Below are 23,896 nucleotides of genomic sequence, written 5' to 3' on the forward strand. Positions count from 1 at the left end.
GGCACAAAGTGATGTAATCCAACATACATATTTCTAATACATTTTAATGCTTGTCTTGTGACTTGTAGCTTGTATAAAATAATTATGAAAGTGAATAATAAACTATCATAATGGGAAAAAATAAAAGAAAGAATAAAAAAACAAAGATGTTATAATGGTCTTAATGAAGACCTTGCACGACCTCCAGACGGGTTAGAGATCAAACGTTGACAATGTATCAAGATAACGTCGTATTTGTATTTCTCTGCAATTATTGTTTTATTTTTAGAAATTGTATTGTTTATGGATGTAATTATAGTAATTAAGAACTTTTTATGGCGTTAACTAATTATACTAAAGGAGACGAAGTGATTGATTTACTGCAATTAATAACGACAACGATAAACCACGACGGTTATACAATTATTATAAAATATAATCAAAAATTACATTGGAACTTTGTATGAATGTATTGATATTGGATGCTTAATGAGTTATCTGTCTATAAATTTATCTCATCGTATCAAAATTGCTAGTAAACTACATGCGGTCAGGAATATTGGATCGTCGTTCGTCGTTCAATTTTCGATTCATTTCCATGGTGAATATCTCTTGGGAAATTTGGAAGCGTCTGATCTGCCTTGATACTGTTCGATACACGAGGAAACTTTGAAGATAACCAACTACTTCTATCTATGTTAAATCTACTAATTTGCTTCACAAATATCTACATGGACAGGGATAAAAACATATATAGTAAAGTTAATCATAAATCAAAAGAACTGATGAGTTTCCAACTAATTCGGTTTCCAGCATTATATAGTAATTTGTTTCTAATAATTTAAATATATAATATTTATCCCAAAGGTGTTAACATCCGTATCATAAAAAGCCTATTGTATGCTAAGCCTGAAATTTATTAGTTAATCCAATATTTATGGTATGGAAGGATTGTAAAAAATGTGTGGTGAAAGATATCAATTAAGATTACCGAAGCTTGAGCCGGTCATTTGAAGAAGAAATAAATGTGCCCGTCGAATGGCCACACAATGCCACCCAAAGATTTTTAAATGCCAAAATAAAAAAAAGAGTACAATGATGTATCCAAAAAGTGCTAAAAATGGGATAAATTAAAATATATATTTTTGTCGAAAATTAAATAATAAATTCCCGTCTTGTCTTGTACTTGGTTGCAAGTTTTCTGATTTCTTCTGTTACTACATATATTGGTGGTGGCTTGGTGGATCACCCAATTTGGGACATACTTGGGTGCCTCTATTATTTTTTATTAAATTTTATTTTGTGACCTTTGCAAAATGCATATGTTGGTTCGACTTGCATAATAATTTCTTCGTCTATTTTTCCTTTGTTATCGAAAAATTCTAAGAACCAACTAAAACTTATGTAAGTCAGTCAGCACTTCATATTTTCTGCATAATTTTCACGTTCGTTCGCGATAGGAGCGGCACTCGTCGTACATGCAAGTGCTCACATTATAAACAGCGCTTTTCAACATTCAATTATTTTGTAATGAATAATTTTATAATGAATAATTGAATTCATTTATTTAAATAAGAGGAACTTGTGTGCATAATTGATATATAACACTATAATTCAAACTTGGTAAATGAATTACAAGTAATATATTTTAGTTCTAGCACTTATGCGGTCTCATGTAAAATTGAATGGTACCACTTTTTGAACTTCAGCCTTAAAATTCGGCCCGTATATTAATGACAATTCATTTGAATACAGATTTAATTTAGATGCATCCTATGTTCTTCAAAATTTTAAAAAGTTACTACTGGCATTAATAGTTCCCTGTGAAAATGTAATAACCAACATATCTGTACTATTTTTGTATGTCACATTCAATTTAAAATAAATCATATTTACTGATGATGGCAAAGTATTTTACTACTAAAAGTTTGGTTAATGAACATTGTTAAAATCCTAAGTAAGAATTTATTCATAGATAATTGATACATAAAATTATTTATATTAAATGTCATTCAATTTTTATATTAGCCGGAACCGGTAACTAAAATCAGTATATGATAATAGGGAAGATCTGGTTACCTGTTCTTTTTTAAAAAAAAAACAGAGTATGGAGATTTGCAAAGATTACTTCTAAACCTTCAAAATTAAATTATTTTCTTTTTAGTTATTAAATTATGTTCAGAATAATATCGTTTAAAAAAATCGAAGCACCCTTTTCAGGCTAAAGCTATTGATATTATGTCTAATTACCATCTCTTGCAGATGATTTCTTAAAGTTTATAATTTATTTATATTTTTAACTTCCCGTAGAGCAAGATATAGTAATAGGAAAAAATCAAAAATGAAAACTTTTACATATCTGTTTTATCATATGTGTGTATGTGTTTGCGTGTGTGGATGTGTGTGTGTGTGTTCGGATACAAATTTTCGTCGACGATTTCGGCAACACTGTTCGATCGATTTGAATGATTTAAAAATCATTCGATTACTATTTATAAGGTTTAGGACAAAGCAGGTCTGGACGTTTCGGGGATATAGGACAAAAAGTGCCAAAAATAGTAATCGAGTTTCTGAGGAAGGGAAACGTCCGATTTCTTAATTATATTATATCAATATTTATTAACTTCCCGTAGGGATAGTTATCGCAAAAAAATAAAAAATGAGAATTTATACATATCTTTACGTTTCAAGGGTTTCTGAACATATTGGCATACTTTAGAAAAAATGGATGTATATGCTGTGTGTGTTTGCGTGTTTATGAATGTGTGTGTGTGTTCGGATACAAATTTTCGTCGACGATTTCGGGAGCACGGTTCAACAAATTTGAATAAATTAAAAAACATTCGATTCCTATTGATAAGGAGACGTGGTGATTAGTTTTTGGCTAAGGCAGGTCTAGTCGTTTGGTAGATACAGAAAAAAAGTGCCAAAAATAGTAATCCAGTTTCTGAAAAAATCGAACGTCCGATTTCTTAATTATATTATATCAATTTTTATTATGTTTTTCCTTATAATTGTTACGTTTTTGAATCTGTGGGCAAGTGTGTCATGTGTTGCCGGTGAGTCACATTTGCTCGCGTCTAGTTCCAAAGAAAATGTTCGAGCGGCGCGTTCTTTCGCGTAGTTGTGTATCGTTTTATGCAAAAATTCCCACGGAGCTCCCTCGTTCTGCACACAACATATATAAATTCGCTCGCATATATAAAATATCGTACGAGCGAAACAAAAAGATATCGGCTCGTTCGTTAATTCTCAGATTTCTTAGAATTTTTATTGACACACGAACTCCTATCGAATCGCTCTGAGAACAGGCACAAGGGAAATGAAATATTCCTATAAATACAAAATTTTCATTGTGTAAAATGAAAGTCAAACCTATTTTCCATCTTTTTAGAAAATCCTATTTACAAATTACAAATGTTTTTCATGTAATTAATTGTTAACCCAAGAATTTCTGAGGTATAGGGACCAATTCTCCGACAAAATAGACAGTTGTTATGGCAACGCTGTGTTACGGACCTTTTTCTCATATAATTGGTGGTAAAAACTGTCCAAATGCTATGTATTGGTTGTGCTTGATAGCGTTTCACACTTAAAACCTAACTTCACATAAGCGTTATCATTGCATATATGAAAGATGCAGTAATGATAACATTGTTTTTTGGACGTGTATGCGTCTTCTAGGTTAGATTTCATATGTAAAACGCCTGCACATCAAATACAAAGCATTTTGACAGCTTTTACTACCAATTTATATTTATTTATCAGCCCCTATACATCAACGCTAAAATGTTACTGCTACATCTTTGTAAAGAAATTTAGTTAGTATATTTATTAATGAACTCATGCCTATTCAAGCTTAAAAATAAATGTCATTTATTGTTAAACAAGCTGTAACTAATAAAAAAAAAAATATAAGAAAGCTCAGCCTGCTATACTTTCTCATTTTTACAACATTTGTTCCCATGCCACTAAATTACTCTTTATATCTACGACTTCTCGATTACGGTTTCTATGAAAAAAAAATCAATATTTCAGCAAAAGACACAAAACAAGTCTTAATAGCCAGCTGCATTTATCAATTTGTGTAATTTGAAATACTAACGCGCTTCAAATACTTAGTTACGATTAGTCTGTAAACCGAAGTCGATAAATTGTTTTATAATGTACTATTGAGATCGGCTTATCTTGTTCGCAAGTTCTCTAAACATACTAAGTATCGGAAATAAAACACGATGGTAATGTAATAAATTTTACTTCTTGCATTAATGGTGGATAAAGTAAGACAATTTGCTGATTTTTTCAGCTCAATAGTAGCAGAAGTCGATGGAGCTCACGTGGGGAAATGGTTAGAAAAAGAAAGCCGAAGAGTAATGATGATATTTTTTGCACGATTATTGAGTTATTTATTAACTCCATAAATTGTCTTATGTTTATTTTATAAGTACAAATTTTTAGTTTCATTTTCAATTACTTTTCCCAAATTGGTTACTGTCTGTTCTTGTATCTCGGTGAAGGCAATTTATTGGCGCCTATTGTACGTCTCTCTCACCTTATTCAGGTATCATTACAACGCTATGCACGATCGAGCAGGCCCGATATTTAAATTACAATATTTTGGCGCATTATTTGTTTATACAGCAAACCCTCAATTTGATACGTAATTTTCAATTGCATAATCTTCACGAAGATATACAGAGAAAAAATAAAAAAAAAACATGGTTTTATATGATATGGTCGCGACGTGACAGCAAAAATCATGTAGGGATAATATGAATTATAATTAGATTATGCTGCTCAAATAAATGAAATATAGTAATTCAAAATTTACTACATAGGCATTAAAATTATAGGGCAATATCATGTTCATATCAATATGGAAGGGGTCACCAATATGCGATTTGAATAATTGGTCTCAAAACAGTTTTTATAGTCAACAATATTTGGTTTGAATAATATGTCTCATATTAATCTATATAAAACTGTTCATCCCATAACGTCGACCTTCACAAATATTATATTCTTCCTCCTCCCTCCCTGAATGAAATAACGTCGTCACGGCTCATAAAATTCGACTTATTGTGAGCTCATTTTCATCTATTATTTTTACTGGCCTTTTCGATTTCAAAGAATTTAGATATTACTACGTAATAAACGTTATAACTCATCGCACAATAACATAATTACCGTTCCTGTCAGGGTGTCAGGACTCGTTTGGTTCCTAGCGATAAGTACCTACCAATTTTCGTTAAAACAAAAAAATAAACGAGAACATTAATCATGACCTTAAACAGTTGGTAATCTTGTGTTTTTTTGAACGTTTTGTTATTTTAATTTCGAACTGTCCGATATTGATAGTCTACAATTTATATTAGAGTTTCGGACGATCCTCGGAACAGACCATATGTTTTGGGTCGTCGGAGGAATGGAGGAATGGTTTGGCTGAAGAATAAAAACTAAATGTGATACAAGCTTTATTATTGAAAATACTCCTAAGAAAGATTGAAAATTTGTGCAAAATACAACAAAATATACATAATTTAGTGTAATAGTAATTTACTTGTTTTAAGCACCTTCAGTACAAATCAGTCAGATCAGTTGAAGTCATTAATATTGTTGTTCGTAATAAATAAATTCTCAAAAATATTTATATGGATATTTTAGAACACTTGAGCACATAAACAAAAATTTATTTTTTATTATAAATGAATTCGAACAAATATCTGCTACTATTAACTATCATCAATCTCCCACACATTGCCCCCACACGTTTAAAATATTTACACGTCCGAAATAGCCTTAATTATGTCTCGACATTCGACAAAAATGATAAAAAAAAACTAACAAAATCATTCTCATCATTTTTTTTCTTCGCACGTCAATTCTTCGAAACGTTTTTCGTATAAGAAATCTGATGTACACTTAGGGTTTTTTATGAAGTAAAATTATATGAAGACCATCAACACCTTTTTGTTTTGAATTCCAATAAGATATAAAGTTTTGTTCGTAATTATAGTGGCTCACTTTTTATATTTGTTTGTTGATTTTGTAAAAAATCGTCATTGGAGAAAACAATTTGGACATTCTTGACCAGAAAATTATGAACGGAAAATTATCGGTATCATTATAGGTAGTAAGAATAGATCCAGTCGTTCTTCAGGAATTATGCTTAGAAATAATTGCATTGATAAGCGTGATTTTACATAAACTTCAGTATTTTCTTTAGAGTAAAAACCTTGTATATTACATATATATCGTTTCCCATCCAATTTCGAAAGTATCATAATGTGTTTTAGAATGTGTTCCTGGTACTAACAGTATCCTCACTGATGGTGAATATCCGAGCACGCCAGAATCAAAGTATTTTAATAATACCATCAGAAATAGTTGAAGATGAGAAAATCGTTTGCTCGCTACTATTCTCCGTTTTAATTCGTATCTATGTAATAATTATGTGTTTCCGAGGATACTAAATCGTTTTGCAAGAAACTAACAAGATTCCGTGAATTTGTTTGGTTTTATGATGAGTGCTTGTTGTAATCATATTGCACACGCAGCTTCTGACGTTTACATCTGTATTACAATTAAAAGGTAAATTATGTAAGGAGATTTTTTGCATGTAGGTCTAACTATATAATTGAATGTGGTTTACATACCTATAATTTAACATTTTCTTGGAAACGTATGTAAATATTTTTTTGTATAATTCATGCCTGCACGAGTATATGGATATGGGTTTTGTAACATTAATTGATTTATATTGTATAAATTTGTTAACGCTTGTTGTATATAATTATACGCACATCCATTTGAACCATTTGGTGACTTTATAAAAAAAAATATTTCCCTAGGTATCTATTTTGCATATTTCCTTTACAATTCCCTTCTTTCCAGGCTAGCACCTAACTGGGTCCCTTTACTCCCTTCATCTCGTGTCACGTCTTAACAATCGAGGCGATCCATGACGCTTCATGCCATAGTCTGAACTCGTTACTTTTTAGTTTTTTTCTGCTTCATCTTTCTCATCTATAAAGATCTTTAAACGTATGTTGTTAGCAATATACCTTGCCATCAACAACAGACCACCGAGTAGAGCTAATGTTATTTACAACGAAGAGGTTATACCAACAATCAGGGTCGCATCGTGATTAGCGCACATGAATGAGTTAGCACGTAATAAAGCAAGAAACATAAAAGGTAACAAGAATTAAGAAAAGATAATAGAAACATACACTATTTTTCTATCAAAATAAATTTATAGTAAATAGTCAGATTCTGTAATACAAACTGGTAAAGTTGATCAATTGTTACAATGCTTATAAGATTTGTCGTAGCAAAAAAAATTCTCACATGGCTCGTGCTTTCTAAATCCTCACAGGAAATGTTATTTTCTCTTAAAAGTTCTTATCTCAATAAACCATAAACATCATGTTCCCCTGATTTATTATCGCTATAACGGCATTTTCAAAAGTCATCCACATGCATTCATAATGAAGCAAATAATAAATAATTTTCAATCGCTGTGGTCATAATAATCGAGTATCAGCAGTAAAACTTTAGCTAATTCACCATTAAAACATCACTGGCCGTATTCTCCAGTAATAATTACTCCAGGCCTGTCGATATAGACAAGTCGTGTTACTTCGCCTATTAAACGAGATGTACCAAACCGCCATTTGGTGCCGGATGATTATCGTTTGCTAACTATATACAACGGTGTGTTAACCGCTCGGAAAAAATGTTCTCTTACATACATCCTTTCTTCATCTCCACCTACTTCGGTGTAAATATCAGTAGCGGCTTTTGCAATGTTGCGATATCGGAAGTAAGTTAGTAAAAAACTTACTAAGAGCTGTTTTTTGATAATGGACAAGTTCTTCCTGGTCAACTTATGATAACACTACTTGGAGGTTTGAGCAATACCGAATGAATACTGACTAACTAATAATTGTCTATTTCTTCTTACTAGTCGATAATCGACATGACTTCAAATCCATTATATTGTCAATACGTCACACTTGAAATGTTTTGGTAGGCAGATAATTTCTTGAAAGGTATTCAATATTGCTTATTCTCATTTTGACGCACAAAACAGCATCTCCTGCAAAAATCTATGATATACGAGATATTGCCAAAAAAAAACTATCTTCACTACTGTCTTTACATATGAGAAACCTTCATCAAATTCACAAAATCTTCACCATGTACTATCTGGTTAATTGTTTAGATTTCTCTATGGCTCTATTTTGAACATATTCCATATTTTCTTGGCCAACTAAGAAATGATAGTCTAGATTCTTCTTCAAGATTTAGTGACAGCAACGCGGTGCACAACAAAAAACTTGTGACTTCTTCTACTTCTGAACTCCATCGATGCCTTCCTCGTTCCTCATTTATCACCGCCACTGGCATTTATGTTAACCCAAAGAAGTTGGAAAGATGATTGCAAAGTGGACATACGTGATATTGTGGCCGTGTATACGCTCGACGAAAATTATGAGTTGATGTGATAAAGATACCCTCGAAGGCACAGGTCGCGTGTTGATGACTCGCGCACACACGCATCGACTCCGGGTTTACAAGTCACGAGAGAAATGACTTTATTTTCATTTTTTTCAAATCGGATACTTGATGTTGGTTGGTATTTAGAAAATTTTGTAGAGAAATATGAATAATGAGCATAAAGGAGTTGTTGAAATAATGATAGAGGGCGTGAAGGATAATTGGGTGAATTGGATGTAGAATAACATAGCAAGATTTAGACACAAAATTCATGGGGCATAATATCAATATTTGATTTGACTTGAAAATATGGATCAAAATATGTACAAGCAAAAATAGTCCTCCAAATATAATCGCAACTAGGACGGACAGCTACTGAAATTATTAGCCTGAATAGACTTAATAAACAGATATTAGATGTTATCCTAAATTAATTTAGTAAAAGTTTGTCATTTACCACGCTGGTATTATCTTTCTGAGTCCTTTCCATATATGAGTTAGAATATTTTCTGGTACTAAATTATCACATTATTATCAAATAATCATATTTTTTCTCCTGGATATATTCTTCAATCGTTGGCCTCGTTATGACTTCATTTCCATCGTTATATCACGGAGCGTCGATCAACGAGCGATTCGCGATACCACTTAGAAAAACATACACAACACCTGAACGTTGTAGCACCTACATTAACTGACACCAGACACATGCTTCTCACTGTTATGAAGTAAAATAAACGAGAGAATTACTGGGAAACCAAAGAGCTTTTGAACGGTAAAGATTTTTAAAAATATGATGCGACGTTATCACAATCCTAGATATAGGAGGAAATGCATCATTGGTGGAATCTGCAATCGGGATTAGTCAACGCGAAGATCTTGCTGCATATCATTTAAAGATAATTCTTCTATTTCAATTTTACTGGTTACAGCATTTCTTTAATAAAGTATGCTTGTGAAAATTCCTGTATAACCCATGCCTTCTAACATCAGAAATAATATTTAATGATACCATGTGACAGTTATATATCAGAATGGATAGCACATTGCTGGTTGTTCTGTTTCCGGCGCACCTACTAATCCACACCTTTGCTATTAATTCCGTAACGAAATCAACTTTCAAAAACCGATTTTAAAACTTCAGAAACTTGTATCGATTCCGTTCCCAAATATCTCAATCGATCAGGTCATAAGACAAAACAAACACACAAATACAGACACATGGTAAAGTTCCAGCAACGAGCTCGTACCAATAAACTGCACACTGTGCACAACGTATATTTAGTTAGGGGCAATCTTCACAACCGCTAATTTTCGGTTTGGGTTTTGTTTTCTGTCTTCATTCCGCGTTCGTTTTATTTTCTCATTTTATGGTTTATTATTATTTGTTTGTGGACGTCTTCGTCTAAGTATTTTTTGAACTTTTTTCGAACAAGGTATCGCAAGACAACGTAACGAACGGCGCTTGGTCGCGCGCTTACGGCTGGGGTCAAATGTGGAAGTTTTGGGAAAGATGATAATTGGAACGTCATCGGAAGATTTATATAAATTTTAAATTTTGCAAAAATATATCATTGTTTACACATATAGACACAAGCTTCTTGAAAATCTTCTTAATATTTTTTTTTAATCAGAAACTTAAGAAGTTTCTTTAAATTTTTCATCAAAAACTGTGATCAGTCACTTGTAAAGTTTTCAGCCAACATGAGTAAAATAAAAATGTATATTCGTAAATTTGTCTCAACATAGTCTATGAGCTGTTGTGATGCTTCTTCTCAACTATGGCTTTCTAGAAGGCATCCCACTGGCCCTGTCTATACTTTATGTACTTATGTTACGTAGTTACAAAATGTATTAAAACTATCCTTCGATTCTCAGGTTGTTGGGTTATAATTTAACCCTTGTAGCTGTGGACTGTATTAAACACCGATTTGTTTGTATATTATGTATTTGTTGCAGTTCTTATTACAATCACTGATTTGTCACTAAGTTATAATGAAAGAAGATATATTTATTTATTATTTATTATACATGTTGTTTCGCGGACTTTACTTTTAGAAGTGAACAATTAGTTCCATTAAAACACTCCGCTACCCCCTCTACCAGGGGTAGCAACCATTCCGTGTAAAGCCTAATGCCATGAAGGTTGTCACCTTTATGGCCAATATAATAAAACGAAAATACGTCCGAACACTTGATATACATCTCATTACAAATAATTTGCGTTCATTATTAAGTCTAAATTTTCATTATCCTTTCCATGTGGTCCCAACCTGCAAATATAGATTTTGATATCCGTGCGTGTTCCATGTTGTCTTAACTCGAAAACATTACATCTGATTACAAAACTCCTTGTACTGTTATGTTTTCCTTTCCTTCATGTTATATTACAATTTTCGTTTGAGATCAGAAATTATCAAAAAAAAAATATATTTTTTATACATTTTGCATTATTAAGTGTTTGGCGTAATATAGACATGTTTATAATTTAGCAAAACGTTTGCAAGCGTTAATGATATGCGTTGAAAAGAAAAACGGTGCGAACACATCGTCTTGGTAAATACCAAATTATGTACAAAAAATAAAATATTTTTGTTATTTAATATTTTTACTCTTTGAAATTGAGATTCCTTATTGACTAAAAAATAACCTACAGATGCAGAAATTTCTAATATGAATATGGTATATTTTTATATAAACTTTATATCACAATATGGACTATGTATCACAATCATGCACGTGCACAAGAGATCATAATAAAAATAAATTACAATATTTTAATAGGATTTCACGCATCACCTGCAAATTACATCATGTTTGATGTAGCGGTCATTATATAGTGTGTGAATTTAAACACTCCGATGTAACGCGCAAAACTTTAATCACTGTAATTACAAGAACAAAGTAAACATGTTGCCGGAGCAAATTAGTACATCGATTTTTTTGAAAACATTATATGCAATATTGGATTACACCAGCAAAGCATTAAACCATGTATCTGTATAAAATTTGAAAAATCGTTTGATCATAATCTACTCTACTCTGTGACATAATTATACACCTATAAATCAATTTGCATAATGAATTACATTTAACTATCATAATTCATTTTTTTCAATCCCCAGTCTAGAATTGTTAGTCCACCGTTACTAAAATCATAGGTATTTGATGAATATATCGACATATTTTTCCCATGTGTCGACCGATCAGTTGTTTTATGAATATCTCATCTTTTTTGTAAATCATAATTCACGGTCTCAGAGCATTTATTGTTTCGACGTTTCTTCTCAAACCTTCGGTAAAGGACTTACAATTTTAGTTTTAATTTTCTACTCAAGAATTTAAATATTAAAATGTGGGAATTTTTGTGCTTATTTTTTTAAAAAACCATGGCTTAAATCTTTATATTACAGCAATCATAAAAAGGCTACAAAAACTACTTATTTAATTGAAGACAAAATTACATTCGACAAATAATAGTCTATTGAGATAAGTTCTGAAACTTTTTTCAATATAAATGTAACTAGTATTATAAATGTGATATTATTTTTAATATAAATGTTACTTTACATTTATTTATTAACTCTTTTTCCATTAGTTGTTTTAATTTAGCTTTACGTTTTATAAAATAGGTATTCTAAATTATTTAGATTGTATAGTATTACTATTCAATAAAACTTATTCGTTTAAAATCATCATATTTTTTTTTAAATTATTTTAGTACTTTGATACAAACTTATTTATTAATCTACTTAAAAATTAATTCAATTGAAGTAAAACTTATTTGTAGAACTTCATGTAATTAAAATTAACATACATTCAATGACCGCTTGTATTTTTTTTACTTTTTCGCTGGCGATATGAACAACTGTAAAGGTCTTGCCTAAAAATATTTTCCATTTTAATAACTTCAAAGATTTATAGAAACTACGAATAATATAGAAATATTTGCTATCAATAGCCTTACGTTTAGTTCACGGCACAAAAGTTTAATTTGGGTTATTATTTTCAAAGAACAGGGTAAAATATTCTTCTGATTCAGGCTTTTTTCATTCAATCAAGATTTGTACTACAATGCAACTTCAAAATGTTTATTTATCTATGCCAATTTCCTTGTTGATATCGGCACGGATACAACGTTGATGCCGGTACGCATACAAGAACAGATTTCTATTCACATACACGACGTCTAATCCCAATCGACCCGTATAAAAATGAGAGAATGACGAATCATTGGCACTCGACTCGGCCGTGACGCACTTTGCATTTGTACCGATTTACACCCTAGTCGAGCCTAAAGAAGTTTTACTTAAAAAAATAGCCGCCTACAAATTGACACAGCACTCCCCTTATACGTTGCCACGATTGTAACAAATTTTGCTGTGATAACCAAAAATGCAAATAACTTCAAAAATCATTTAACAAATATTATTTATTAACTGCATTGCTTGAAGTTTAAATAAACAAAATATTTTAATGAATTATCCATTTAAGGGCCGTTCAAGTATTACGTAAGCACTATAGGGGGGTCGGAGGGTTGTTGATTTGCTTATTTTGGGTTGACATGGGGTGCATGGGAGTCTGGATAATGATTACGTCACAGGTAGTATTTTTATTTTATTACATTAATTGCAAAATGTTTACGTAAGCATGGAGGTAGGGGGTAAGAGTTTTACTTACTTTTGTTGACAAGGGGGATGGGGGGGGGTAAATAATTGTAATAAATCTGCTTACGTAATACTTGAACGATCTCTTATGCATTATCAGTAGTTTTTTTTTATTTTCGCGCGACCCATGGTCTTACATTCGCGCCCGGGTCTCCGGCCGTTGTTGGTTTTGTGTAATGGACAAAGGGCCGCGAGACACGCCGTGGGCCCGGCGGGGTGTCTTCGCAGTCCCGACACGGTCGCTCAACGGTGGCGCCAACCGACATGCGAGATGCACACGAGCACTCCATCACCTTATATACACCTTCTTACATATATAGAAGAAATACATATATCGGCATATATACATTTATACAAATACGAGTGTGTGTGTATGTTATATCATATCGACTTATTTTCTTGCAAAGGTATCAAGGAATTGTGTTTTATATAAAAATAAATGAGATATTCCGTGTAATAAGGGAATAATCAGAGATTACTGTTTGATTTTATTTAATTTATTTACTTTTGTGGTAGGGTAGGAAGGGGCACAAAGGTCCAATGTGACTTTGAGCAATGATATTGTAAGACAAAAACCTTCTTCTCAACTAATTTTATAACATTGTTGTCATAAAAAAGAATATATGGTGCGCTATATAATTATATACAATCTAATAAAATAAAATTGTAAAGTTATACAAAGTCAAAAAATAAACAATAAAAAAACATATCAAACAAACAACAATCTGTCTATGTTCAGTAAAACTCCCAGCTGATTAATCCAAGTTTTTTAAAAATTTGTCACCTGGTCCTTTTTGCCCCTTATACGGGGTAAATTAAAACAGCCAGAAAGTACAGATCTTATTCATCTAATGTCTTATTTTTAATTTTGAAGGGATTTTACGGAATAACAGCTAAATTAATCAACAAATGCAAAATTTAAATTTTATGGGTACATATTTGACAGAGATAATACCGTATATTACCTTGATTTTGTATTTTGTCAAAAATATTCATCAGCAGACTTGGAATAACTATTTCTTTAATTTATCCCTTGTAAAATTTATTTTTTAGCTTTTAATTTACTTTTTTATTGTTTACACCTTTGCCATGGTAAAGGTTCGGTTGGTTCTTTTTACACCACCTGTGTAAGTATTTATAGAGGTTGTATTTTATGTTACGTACTTATAAAATTTATTAAAACTCTCCTTCGATTAACTCAGGTTGTTGGGTTATAATTTAACCCTTGTAGCTGTGGACTGTATTAAACATTGATTTGTTTGTATATTATGTATTTGTTGCAGTTCTAATTACAATCATTGATTTGTTACTAAGTTATAATAAAAGAAGATAAATTTATTGGTTATTTACTAAACATATTGTTTCGTGGACTTTACTTTCAGAAGTGAACAACTAGTTCAATTAAAACACTCCGCTACGCTCTACCAGGAGTAGTAACCATTCCGTGTAAAGCTTAATGCCCTGAAGGTTGTCACTTTCATGACCAATATAATAAAAAGAAAATACGTCCGAACAGAGGTTATATATAAAAAAACGGTTAAATTTAACTTAAAATTAATAAAACATTTTATAAAACAATTAAATATTAAACTTAAATAATATATTAAGGTCTCGTAAACTAAACAGCAGTGCTCACAACCATAAAAAACTAACTACAAAAAAATATTTCTGTTAAGGATTTTCAAATTTGCCATTTTTCTCCTGATAGCACGCACCGTCGTAAGAATCAAGGGGATGTCTAGTTATACATCTTCTCCCCTCTACTTTCAAATATTATTGTTAAATTTTTTTTTAACATTACTTGTTTTTGATATACCACTAGTGAACCTTTATACCTCTACCCTACTTCAAATATTATGTTTAAAAACTTTACTGATTGTGAGATTTGATGTCGGAATAAGAATTTCTAAAAATCTCTTCTACTACCAGAGGCTACTATGTATTTAATAAAACATTCACGTGAATCCATCCATCTCCCAGACACGTTCTTCTGCCTGATTCATCAACCAAATTACAAGACCTAATTCTTCATACGAAAAAGTTGAAAAAAATGTCAGGTGACACCTATCCGCCTGGTTTCTGACATGGAAGCACAGCGGGCGGTCGGATAGATAATCATATAGTTCGTTAGCTTTTATGTGAAGTATCATATATTATAATATGTTATGTTGTTCAAGGGATATTAATATTATACAAAAACATGCACAAAAGTGAGGGATGCTTCTTGTCAAAATAAGCATTTTGGGGTGTAGAAATAAATGGAGAAAGAAGGTTGAGATTTTGAAGGAAATTAATTTAAAAAATTGACGGAAAGAAAAAGATAATTAGATAGTATTTCTATCATTGCCTTTTAACGCCCAAATATCATAAATAATATTTAAATGCATATTGGAAAAAACATAATATAACATAAATTAGGAATTGATATCAATACACCATACAGATAATTTCAACAGATTCCATTTAGGCACCCTAGTTATTGTTAAAAACATATTAATAATTTTTTAAATTTCATGTGTAACATAATATGTTTCTAATTTAGTAAATAATATCAATTCACACATATCACCAAATTTAAAAATATATATAAAATAAAATTCAATCCGTCCTAATACTATCTTCAAGCTAGTTATCAAACTCTGCAGTGTTTTCCTATCAAAACTACGCATGTATTGAGAAAAAATTAATTTCCTATAATATTCATCCTCTTATTATTCTCCATCCAACTATACATCATCCCATTTAAGAAATCCCACTGTCGGAACATCTTGACGCAAAATTTTCTGCAAGATGCTCTTTTGCGGTTAAACTTATCCATTCATTGCGTTAAAATTTGTCAAAACCCACAAAGATACTACTGATACAGTTTTTTCTTGTACACTTCACCTACAACAATAGAAAAGCATTAAAGCCCAGTAGGTGATCGTGTTTTTAAATGTAACAAATTTACGCATCGGTGTTCACACCAAACGACAGATTAGAGTCATTGTTACCATCAGTTGTTAAAAAGAAGAAGGGATTGTCTATCATGATATCAGAGGATGAAATCTGGTATAAAAATGTAATAAAAAGTTGAATGTGGTCGTGGAAGTGTTGAAATATTAAAGGATAGAAAGAAGATTGTATCTTCGTAAAAGCACGGCATTAAACCAAGTATAAATCTTTAGGATTAAAAGAATTTGATTCTTTTTTGTTCATTTTTTCAATTGCCTCCTACTTTAAAGATTTTTTATCATTGCAATAATACTATTGGAGTGTCTACCGTTTGTTCATCAATTTTAACTATGATGGAAGATATGAAATCATATTCAGTATATAAATATAAAAATTCCAAGTAAAGTCCTATAGATTATATTGAAGATCAAAATTTGTTCCAGTATATTTTTCTTTCCAGGCCTCGTACCTCTTGGGTGGATCAGACAACATCTTCATCACATGTTTTACAATTTATATTGTTTTCAGGCAAATGTTTCCCCAAATGAAGTTCCGGGTGTCCGGGCTAGATGCAAAAGCGAAATACATTCTGCTTTTGGATATAGTTGCAGCAGACGATTACAGATACAAATTTCATAACAGGTTCGTCAGCGCACGAACCCCATTCTCTTTAGGATAAGAATAGAACAAATGGGTAAAGGACTAATATTTTGGTGGCAACTGGAAGATAAACTTCAAATCTCCAGGAGAAAAACTTCACAACTGTTTAGTTGATTTAGCAATAACTTTACGTATTAGCCGTCCAAATATTAAATCCTTTACCCATTTGTCTTTTAATTAGCCCCGGGTTCGTGTCGCACAAACCCCAAATTGCACAAACGTAGCTAATTTTCGGTATTCTGTTCGGTGTGTTGCAGACGCATGTTTCCTGCCTTCAAAGTGCGCGTTTCGGGCCTCGATAAAAAGTCGAAATACATTCTCCTTATGGACATTGTGGCAGCCGACGATTGCAGATATAAATTTCATAACAGGTCAGATATTTAAAAAAAATCGATTCAAAAAGCATTGGATAATGGACTGAAACCAAATTCAATTATTGCATTAATGAAATAAGATGAGCATACGTAAGATGTTAAAAAATTGATTTGGAATTAAAGGAGTAATAAGGTCGATACAAATTTACCGAAATGTGAACGATGGCAAGAAGCATGCGAGCATGTTCCAATTAATTGCTGCTTTTTTAAATCACGCTTTTATGTATATCCCAAAACAATTTTTTAACACAACGTAGCTCCAGATATTTTATATTATCCATGTATAATTTTATAATATAAGTTTTTTAATTTAGGAACCAATTCTCGGATAAAATAGAAATGTTATATGGTGATGTTATATTGCGGGTCTATGTTCGTATGAGTTGGTAGTAAAAAACAGTCAAAACGATTGCAGATATAATTGATGCAATAAAGTGTTTTGCACATAACCTAGCCAACAAAACGTATAAACATCAAATAGCAATTTTATGATAAGAGCATCTTTCTGATGTGTCCTCGATAAGACATGCGTAAAGTTAGGTTACATGTGTAAAACACTCAACAGCATATACATAGATTTTGGACAGATTGTTCCTGTCAACACATACGAATACAAATACCTAACAAAGCATTACCATAACATTTCTATTTTACCCAGAAGTTGGCTCCAGATTTTTGTTTCAAAGAAATTAGTTCATAACATTTGGAATTTTATATTTTAGACACAGATAATTACAGCATGTCCATGTGTTGAGTTAGTGTGATAATTTGCGTTTTTTTCACAAATTTCTTTGCATGAACATATATTTCATAGCATGAAAATTAGTTGTTACCAACAAGAGAAAATATGAGAAAGCTGTCTAACATTGGCATTTAACTTTTTTCCGGCAGCCGTTGGATGGTGGCCGGAAAAGCGGATCCGGAAATGCCGAAAAGAATGTACATACATCCGGATTCGCCATCGACCGGAGAGCAGTGGATGCAGAAAGTCGTTTCTTTCCACAAACTGAAGCTGACCAATAACATATCGGACAAACACGGCTTTGTAAGTACTGTGAGTTGTATCCATTTTTTGTTTATTTTGAGTTTTAGTTAATTTTTATTTTTATATTATATGTAAGAAACATCTGTGCAATTTTAAAAAATCTAGGTGATATGTATTGTTTGTTCAAGTATGACAGAATTTGAAAGGTCTGAATTGTTACTGGTAGGGATCAAATCGATTATTAAGTGTATAATGAATTTTGCATTAATCCAAGTTGAATGAACTTTTCAAAATGGTGATACGAAAGACAGAATTTGAAAGGTCTGAATTGTTTAGTAGGGATCAAATCTATCACTAATGATTAGATTGCTCCATGATTGCTCTATTATTTTTTTCTAATTTTGATTTGACTAGGTTTTTTGTATAGCGAAGAAAATGTCTTTACGCATACCATAGTTAGGTATTTTGTTTGGGTATGTTGGACTCAATGATAAACCACTACTTTTCTCATGTCCCTGTGAATTTACTAGGTGTACAATGAATTTTGCATTAATCCAAGTTCAATGAGCTTTCCAAAATCGACTTAATAGGAAATAAATTTCTTTAATTTATATCAAGTTGATCTAGGGTCTGTATTCTGATGTTAGAACCTATTGCATTAAATGTTCTTTAAAATTTTCAAAAATATTAGTTATTTTGGATAAATAATTCAGATATTGCACAAAAACAAAGAAGTCCTAGCACATGCACGGTGTATTTTTCAAGAACGCGACCCATTATTCAAAGCTTAATAAAATTCTATAACTGAACTACTTATCTATAGATCTACAATAATTTAGTATGTTCGTTAAGACCAAGAATGAAAGAACCTATGGTCATACAAAATTCTCTCAACTTAATTTTAAATCGTGTAAAACAGCTACACATACATGACTAGTAATTTTATGTCTAGAGGAAAATACTTATGTTGAGGTCCAAACTTAACAAAACACAGATTTCCGAACTAACTTTTTTTTAACAAAATATAGTTATAGTTGACATATTATTTAACATTATATCAATTACCTTATTATTTAAACTCTACGAAATTATTTTATCAACTACCCTCATTCTAGTTGATGACTCAACTAGACAACCATGAAATTAAAAACATTTCCCCGTAAAATCAATTCGTTCTGCCACTTAAAGTACTCTGAATGAAACTATCTAAATAATGATTTTGTCTAGTCTAAAGAATTTCGTGCAAAAACCACAAACTGTGAACTGAATGAATTTTCATTAATCATTTACCAATACAAGGTTGAAACATTTTGATAATTTTCAGACGACGGGACATAAACATGTTAAAACGGATGTTTTCGCTACAGGTATAGACAACGATCAACATTGGCCCGAAGACTTGAAATGATTTCGTTCGTTTTTGCTAAACACTCTTCATTTTGACAAATATTTACAAACTCTTAATTTTTGACTAGACAGGTAAATAAAGGACTGACGGCCTTTGGGAATTTTAATCTTTTTAAATGAAATTTCCCGCTTGGGAATTGTAATCGAATAAAAATTTAGACCTGGGCAAGGGAGAGTTGAATAGATTATAGGTCCTCATATATATATATATATGTATTTAGTAATTTTTATTTTTATATTACATGCATTGGCAAACAGCAGAATTTATTATTTTTAGTTAGGACATCTAGAGATTCAGGTGCCGATTTTGCTGTAAAATTAGACCAGTGTTATAGTAAGACTGTGTTACGTAGCAGAATCGGCCCCTAAATTTAATGGGGTAACTAATTTTTGAAATTTGGTGAAAATAATTTTAAACTTTATTAATTATAGCATAAATTATTTTTGCTGGTTTATGATGGCGTTGCATGTTAGAAATATTCCTGCATCGCCTCAAGTGCAGTTTCTAATACGATTCTCAAACAATAAACCATCGTCATGACAAAGGCAAAGGGTCGCTGGTTGCTATTAAAGAAAATTATAAAGTGCATACAGTTTTCTAGCATAAAAATATTATTGAAATCCATAAAAATCGCATATAATTAGTTTACGACCTCGACTATCCGTGTGCGTGCGCGCGCATAAGATAAACTAAATATGTTCTAATTGGTAAATAATAAAATGAAATCAGTGCCCGTACTTTTTATTGCGTATAATGAGCATGTTCGCAACCGTTGGCGTTGCGATTACGTAAATATATGTACGAGATAAGATAAATTATGGATTTTTACCATTATTAGAGGTGATATTGTAGCAATATCCAACAGATGACGTTCATAAACTACGTTTCAATTATGTAACCCGCGGATAAAGTTCATTATTTTCAATTTTCCAAAGTATAAATTAGGATTTTATTCCCTGTACTTATGGCAGGTTATTATTTTTTAATTTGTTGAACGAAAGGTGAATTATCATATATTATTTTGTTGGCATAGTTATGATAATATTAAATTATCTACTATTAAAAATGAATTCCTTCAGTCTATGTTTGCCTACTAATAAAGAATATGCGCATCATTATTTATATCAGCTTACAAATTATACATGTGAAAATTTAACAGCATAATATATTTTTACAATTTATGTCTTCTGAAGCAATTAGTTCACAAATCCTTGAAAAGATTGTCGAAAAGAAACATTGAGTGATACATCAGTTACTAGTCATGTGTAGCTGTTCTGGACCAATCTGGACCTACGGAATTGAGCTCTGGGGATGTGCTTATAATTCAAATATAGCTATAATGCAGAGAACTCAGTCAAAAATTTTACGTACAATACTTAATTCTCCGTGGTACGTGACAAATGAAACCATTCACAGCGATCTCAACATGAAAACAAACGTAAACTAGAATCACATTCAAACCCATCAATAGGCGACATTACCCAACCATTTGGCGTAAGAAGACTGTAACGTCAATGGGTTTTAGATTTAGTCTTAGATTAGCTTCAACATAACTTTATCTTTGCAATTGCTAAACTAAGAAGATCTCACTAGAGTTTTCATAAACATCGCTCTCAAATATTGTCAATTTAGCTTATAGGAATCCTTATGTATTTCTGATTGCTGAATAAAATAGATTTAAAAAAAATGTGTAGCTGTTCTACACAATTTAAAATTCCGAAACAAATAATGATTTCCATTTTATTAAATTATCTCCGTGTTAATCGAATCCTCTCGAGCGCCTTCACACATCCTTGTTTCCGACAGATGAAATTAACAAAGTCGCTCTTACGGTGACGTCTACCTACGACGATGGTAGTCATAAGTTATTATTTCCATATTTAACCTGCAAACACAGATCAATCAGCGGCAGTGATTGTTTGCTCGTCGTGTTAAAAGCATCCGTAACTTTGCCATCGAGAGGGCCCGAAAAAACATACAAACGTACTGGGTAATACTCAAACTCGTATACGAAGTAAATTGTAATATATATATACAAATATATGTATGTGTGTATACATATGTGTACTATATGTAGGTACAGGTGCGTGTGCGGTGAAATCAGGAGGGAGATCGAAAAAACATGGGTCAACATCGACGTACGAGTGGTTAGGATGAAATGCGCTTCCTAATGCAGATGGCAAACATTGACGGTAGTGGTCGTTTAAGATATTATTATGTCATACATTTTATGAAATTGATAAAATTTCATCTATTATCCAGAACTATTACACAAAACTATACTTCGAAATATTCCTTATATTAAAAAAATAATGCAGTGGTGTAAAATCTTGCCAAAACTTAAAAACAGCACAAAATGGAAAACATACACAAAAATATAGATTTATAGAGTAATAAGCGTGGTTTACGTTCACCATAAAAGAAAAAATCAACTAGTTATTGATTTCAAAAAAATTAAATTAACTCTCTATATGTATTTAGAATTAATTTTTATAATTCAACTACTTCTCCTAGGCCTATAATATCTCAAACAGTTCGGCTTGACTATCAACTCTATCACCATGCAAAGTTTCATCAAAATCCCAGAAGAGTAAATCTGAGGTTGCCCTTGTTAGCTAAGAAATATGTGCTATCAAACTTGATAACTTCAATTTGCATTAGAGAAAAACTATTTTTGTGAGCATCCAAATGATATGTAGACAATTCTATCCCTTAAAATTTTTCTATTTGTATCTAAAATCAGAGCAAGTGTGGTAAATCTACACAAAACCAATCCGGAAACAAGAAACCTAGTTACAAATGGCGCCGCCGATCGCGTTCAAATTTACTTTGCAACCTAATACTCTGGAAATGTCAACAATGTGGCATTAAAGCTTCTTGAAAACGATCACATCGGGGTGTTTATTTTTTAAAAATTGATTAATGTTCTATCAACATCGGAACAATTTAAAATGGGTGATAAAAAGGAGGAAATGACTTTATAGACTTTTTATTGAATTTAATTAATTAGGTAGCGAATGTAACATACAGGATAATAAAATTGGAGTTGGTTTTTAATACCTTGAAGATTATGAGCTTTCATAAAGATAAAATGATAGCTTTGAATTTGTACTATATTCTGATAAAACCATTTATTTCGTGGTAACTGTTATGAGAATAGGAGAGCTGGTAAAAAAAAAACGGTAAGACTGAATTCTGTAAACATAGGAGGGATCCAACATTATGCAAAGTTAACTCAAAAGACACATGCATTCTTACTCAGATACTATTCGATTTTTTTTTTTAAGTATATTTATTATTACCCCATTTATAGATATGTCGTATGAACCAATAAACTAAAAATTAAATGAAGATATAAAAATCGTTTTAGGTTTTAGCGGGAGTAAATCTCTTCTTGAATAACGTGTTTTTTTATTAGTGTGATTATTACCTTTGTTGCAAATATTATTTCATTTATCATTTATTCTAAACTTAAATTTTCTTATGAGTAAAACAATGAACAGAGACTCAACTATCCCAAGACCACACATATTTGTTTGACTATTTCGGCAATTAACTCAATGCATAAGGAAAGACTGGAAGCCGGCCATCGAGTGTACATGATATCGTTTTATGTGTCCAGATCACGCAAACCAGCCCACACAAACAGAGACAGATGTTTATTAAAAAACGTTTATATATCTTCACCTTAGTTTACTTACAGGTAAGACCGAGGCATAGCAAAAAATTAGAAACGAGCCAGAGTCCGAGCTAAAACCTTCACGGTTGATGTAGTTCGTCCTTATAGCACCGTGTTCTTATCTGAACGTTGGAATTTATTAGTGTTCGCTCTATTAATGATTTTTTTGAGATGATCTTGAAATGCCGACGTACAAACGGATCCTTTTAACGCAGGTGTCTCCGAAACACTTCGAAATGTCAACGATAAGGAAGATCATTAGCCTGGGAGAGGATGGATCTGATCTTTGTTTGAAACTGGCAGCTTCGATAAATTTGCTCCGTGATTAATCATTCTTAATGGATGTTGAATTTGTATACATAACTTTTAAATTCAATATTGGCAAATTTATTGCAAAAGTAGACATCTTTTACAAAGCTAGCAAAGTCGAGCACATGTTTTAGGATTCACTCCAATTCATAGAACTAAACTTTTTCGATTGTATACTTATATCTTGTAATTAATATAATTCCTATATAATTTGATTTATGAAATAAAGTCAAATTTTAATTGTCTAAAAATATGACCAAATCTCTAAAGTGACATGTTCTTTTATAATTTCATGTTCATTATGAAATTTTTATTATCAATTGTGAAATTTTCGTAAGTCTATTCTATCAACGGTTTCAAATATTGTCATCAATAGATTCCTCTGTCTAAGGTAGATTC

At 31.6% G+C, this 23,896-nt stretch overlaps 1 protein-coding gene across 1 annotated transcript in view; it reads left to right on the top strand.

The window, feature by feature from the left end:
- Nucleotides 1-23,896, top strand: part of LOC113383170 (optomotor-blind protein-like) — a gene marked incomplete at its 3' end in the record, with an annotated part of 121,567 nt that overhangs the window by 14,629 nt on the left and 83,042 nt on the right. The window contains 2 exon segments of the mRNA XM_026621417.1: nt 16,611-16,724; nt 18,008-18,201. Coding sequence (XP_026477202.1) covers nt 16,611-16,724; nt 18,008-18,201 — 308 coding nt within the window.

This window comes from Ctenocephalides felis, unplaced genomic scaffold, assembly GCF_003426905.1.
Source record: "Ctenocephalides felis isolate EL2017-DRISC unplaced genomic scaffold, ASM342690v1 CF-g0.4_SCAFFOLD_03570, whole genome shotgun sequence".
Taxonomy (NCBI): Eukaryota; Metazoa; Arthropoda; class Insecta; order Siphonaptera; family Pulicidae; genus Ctenocephalides; species Ctenocephalides felis.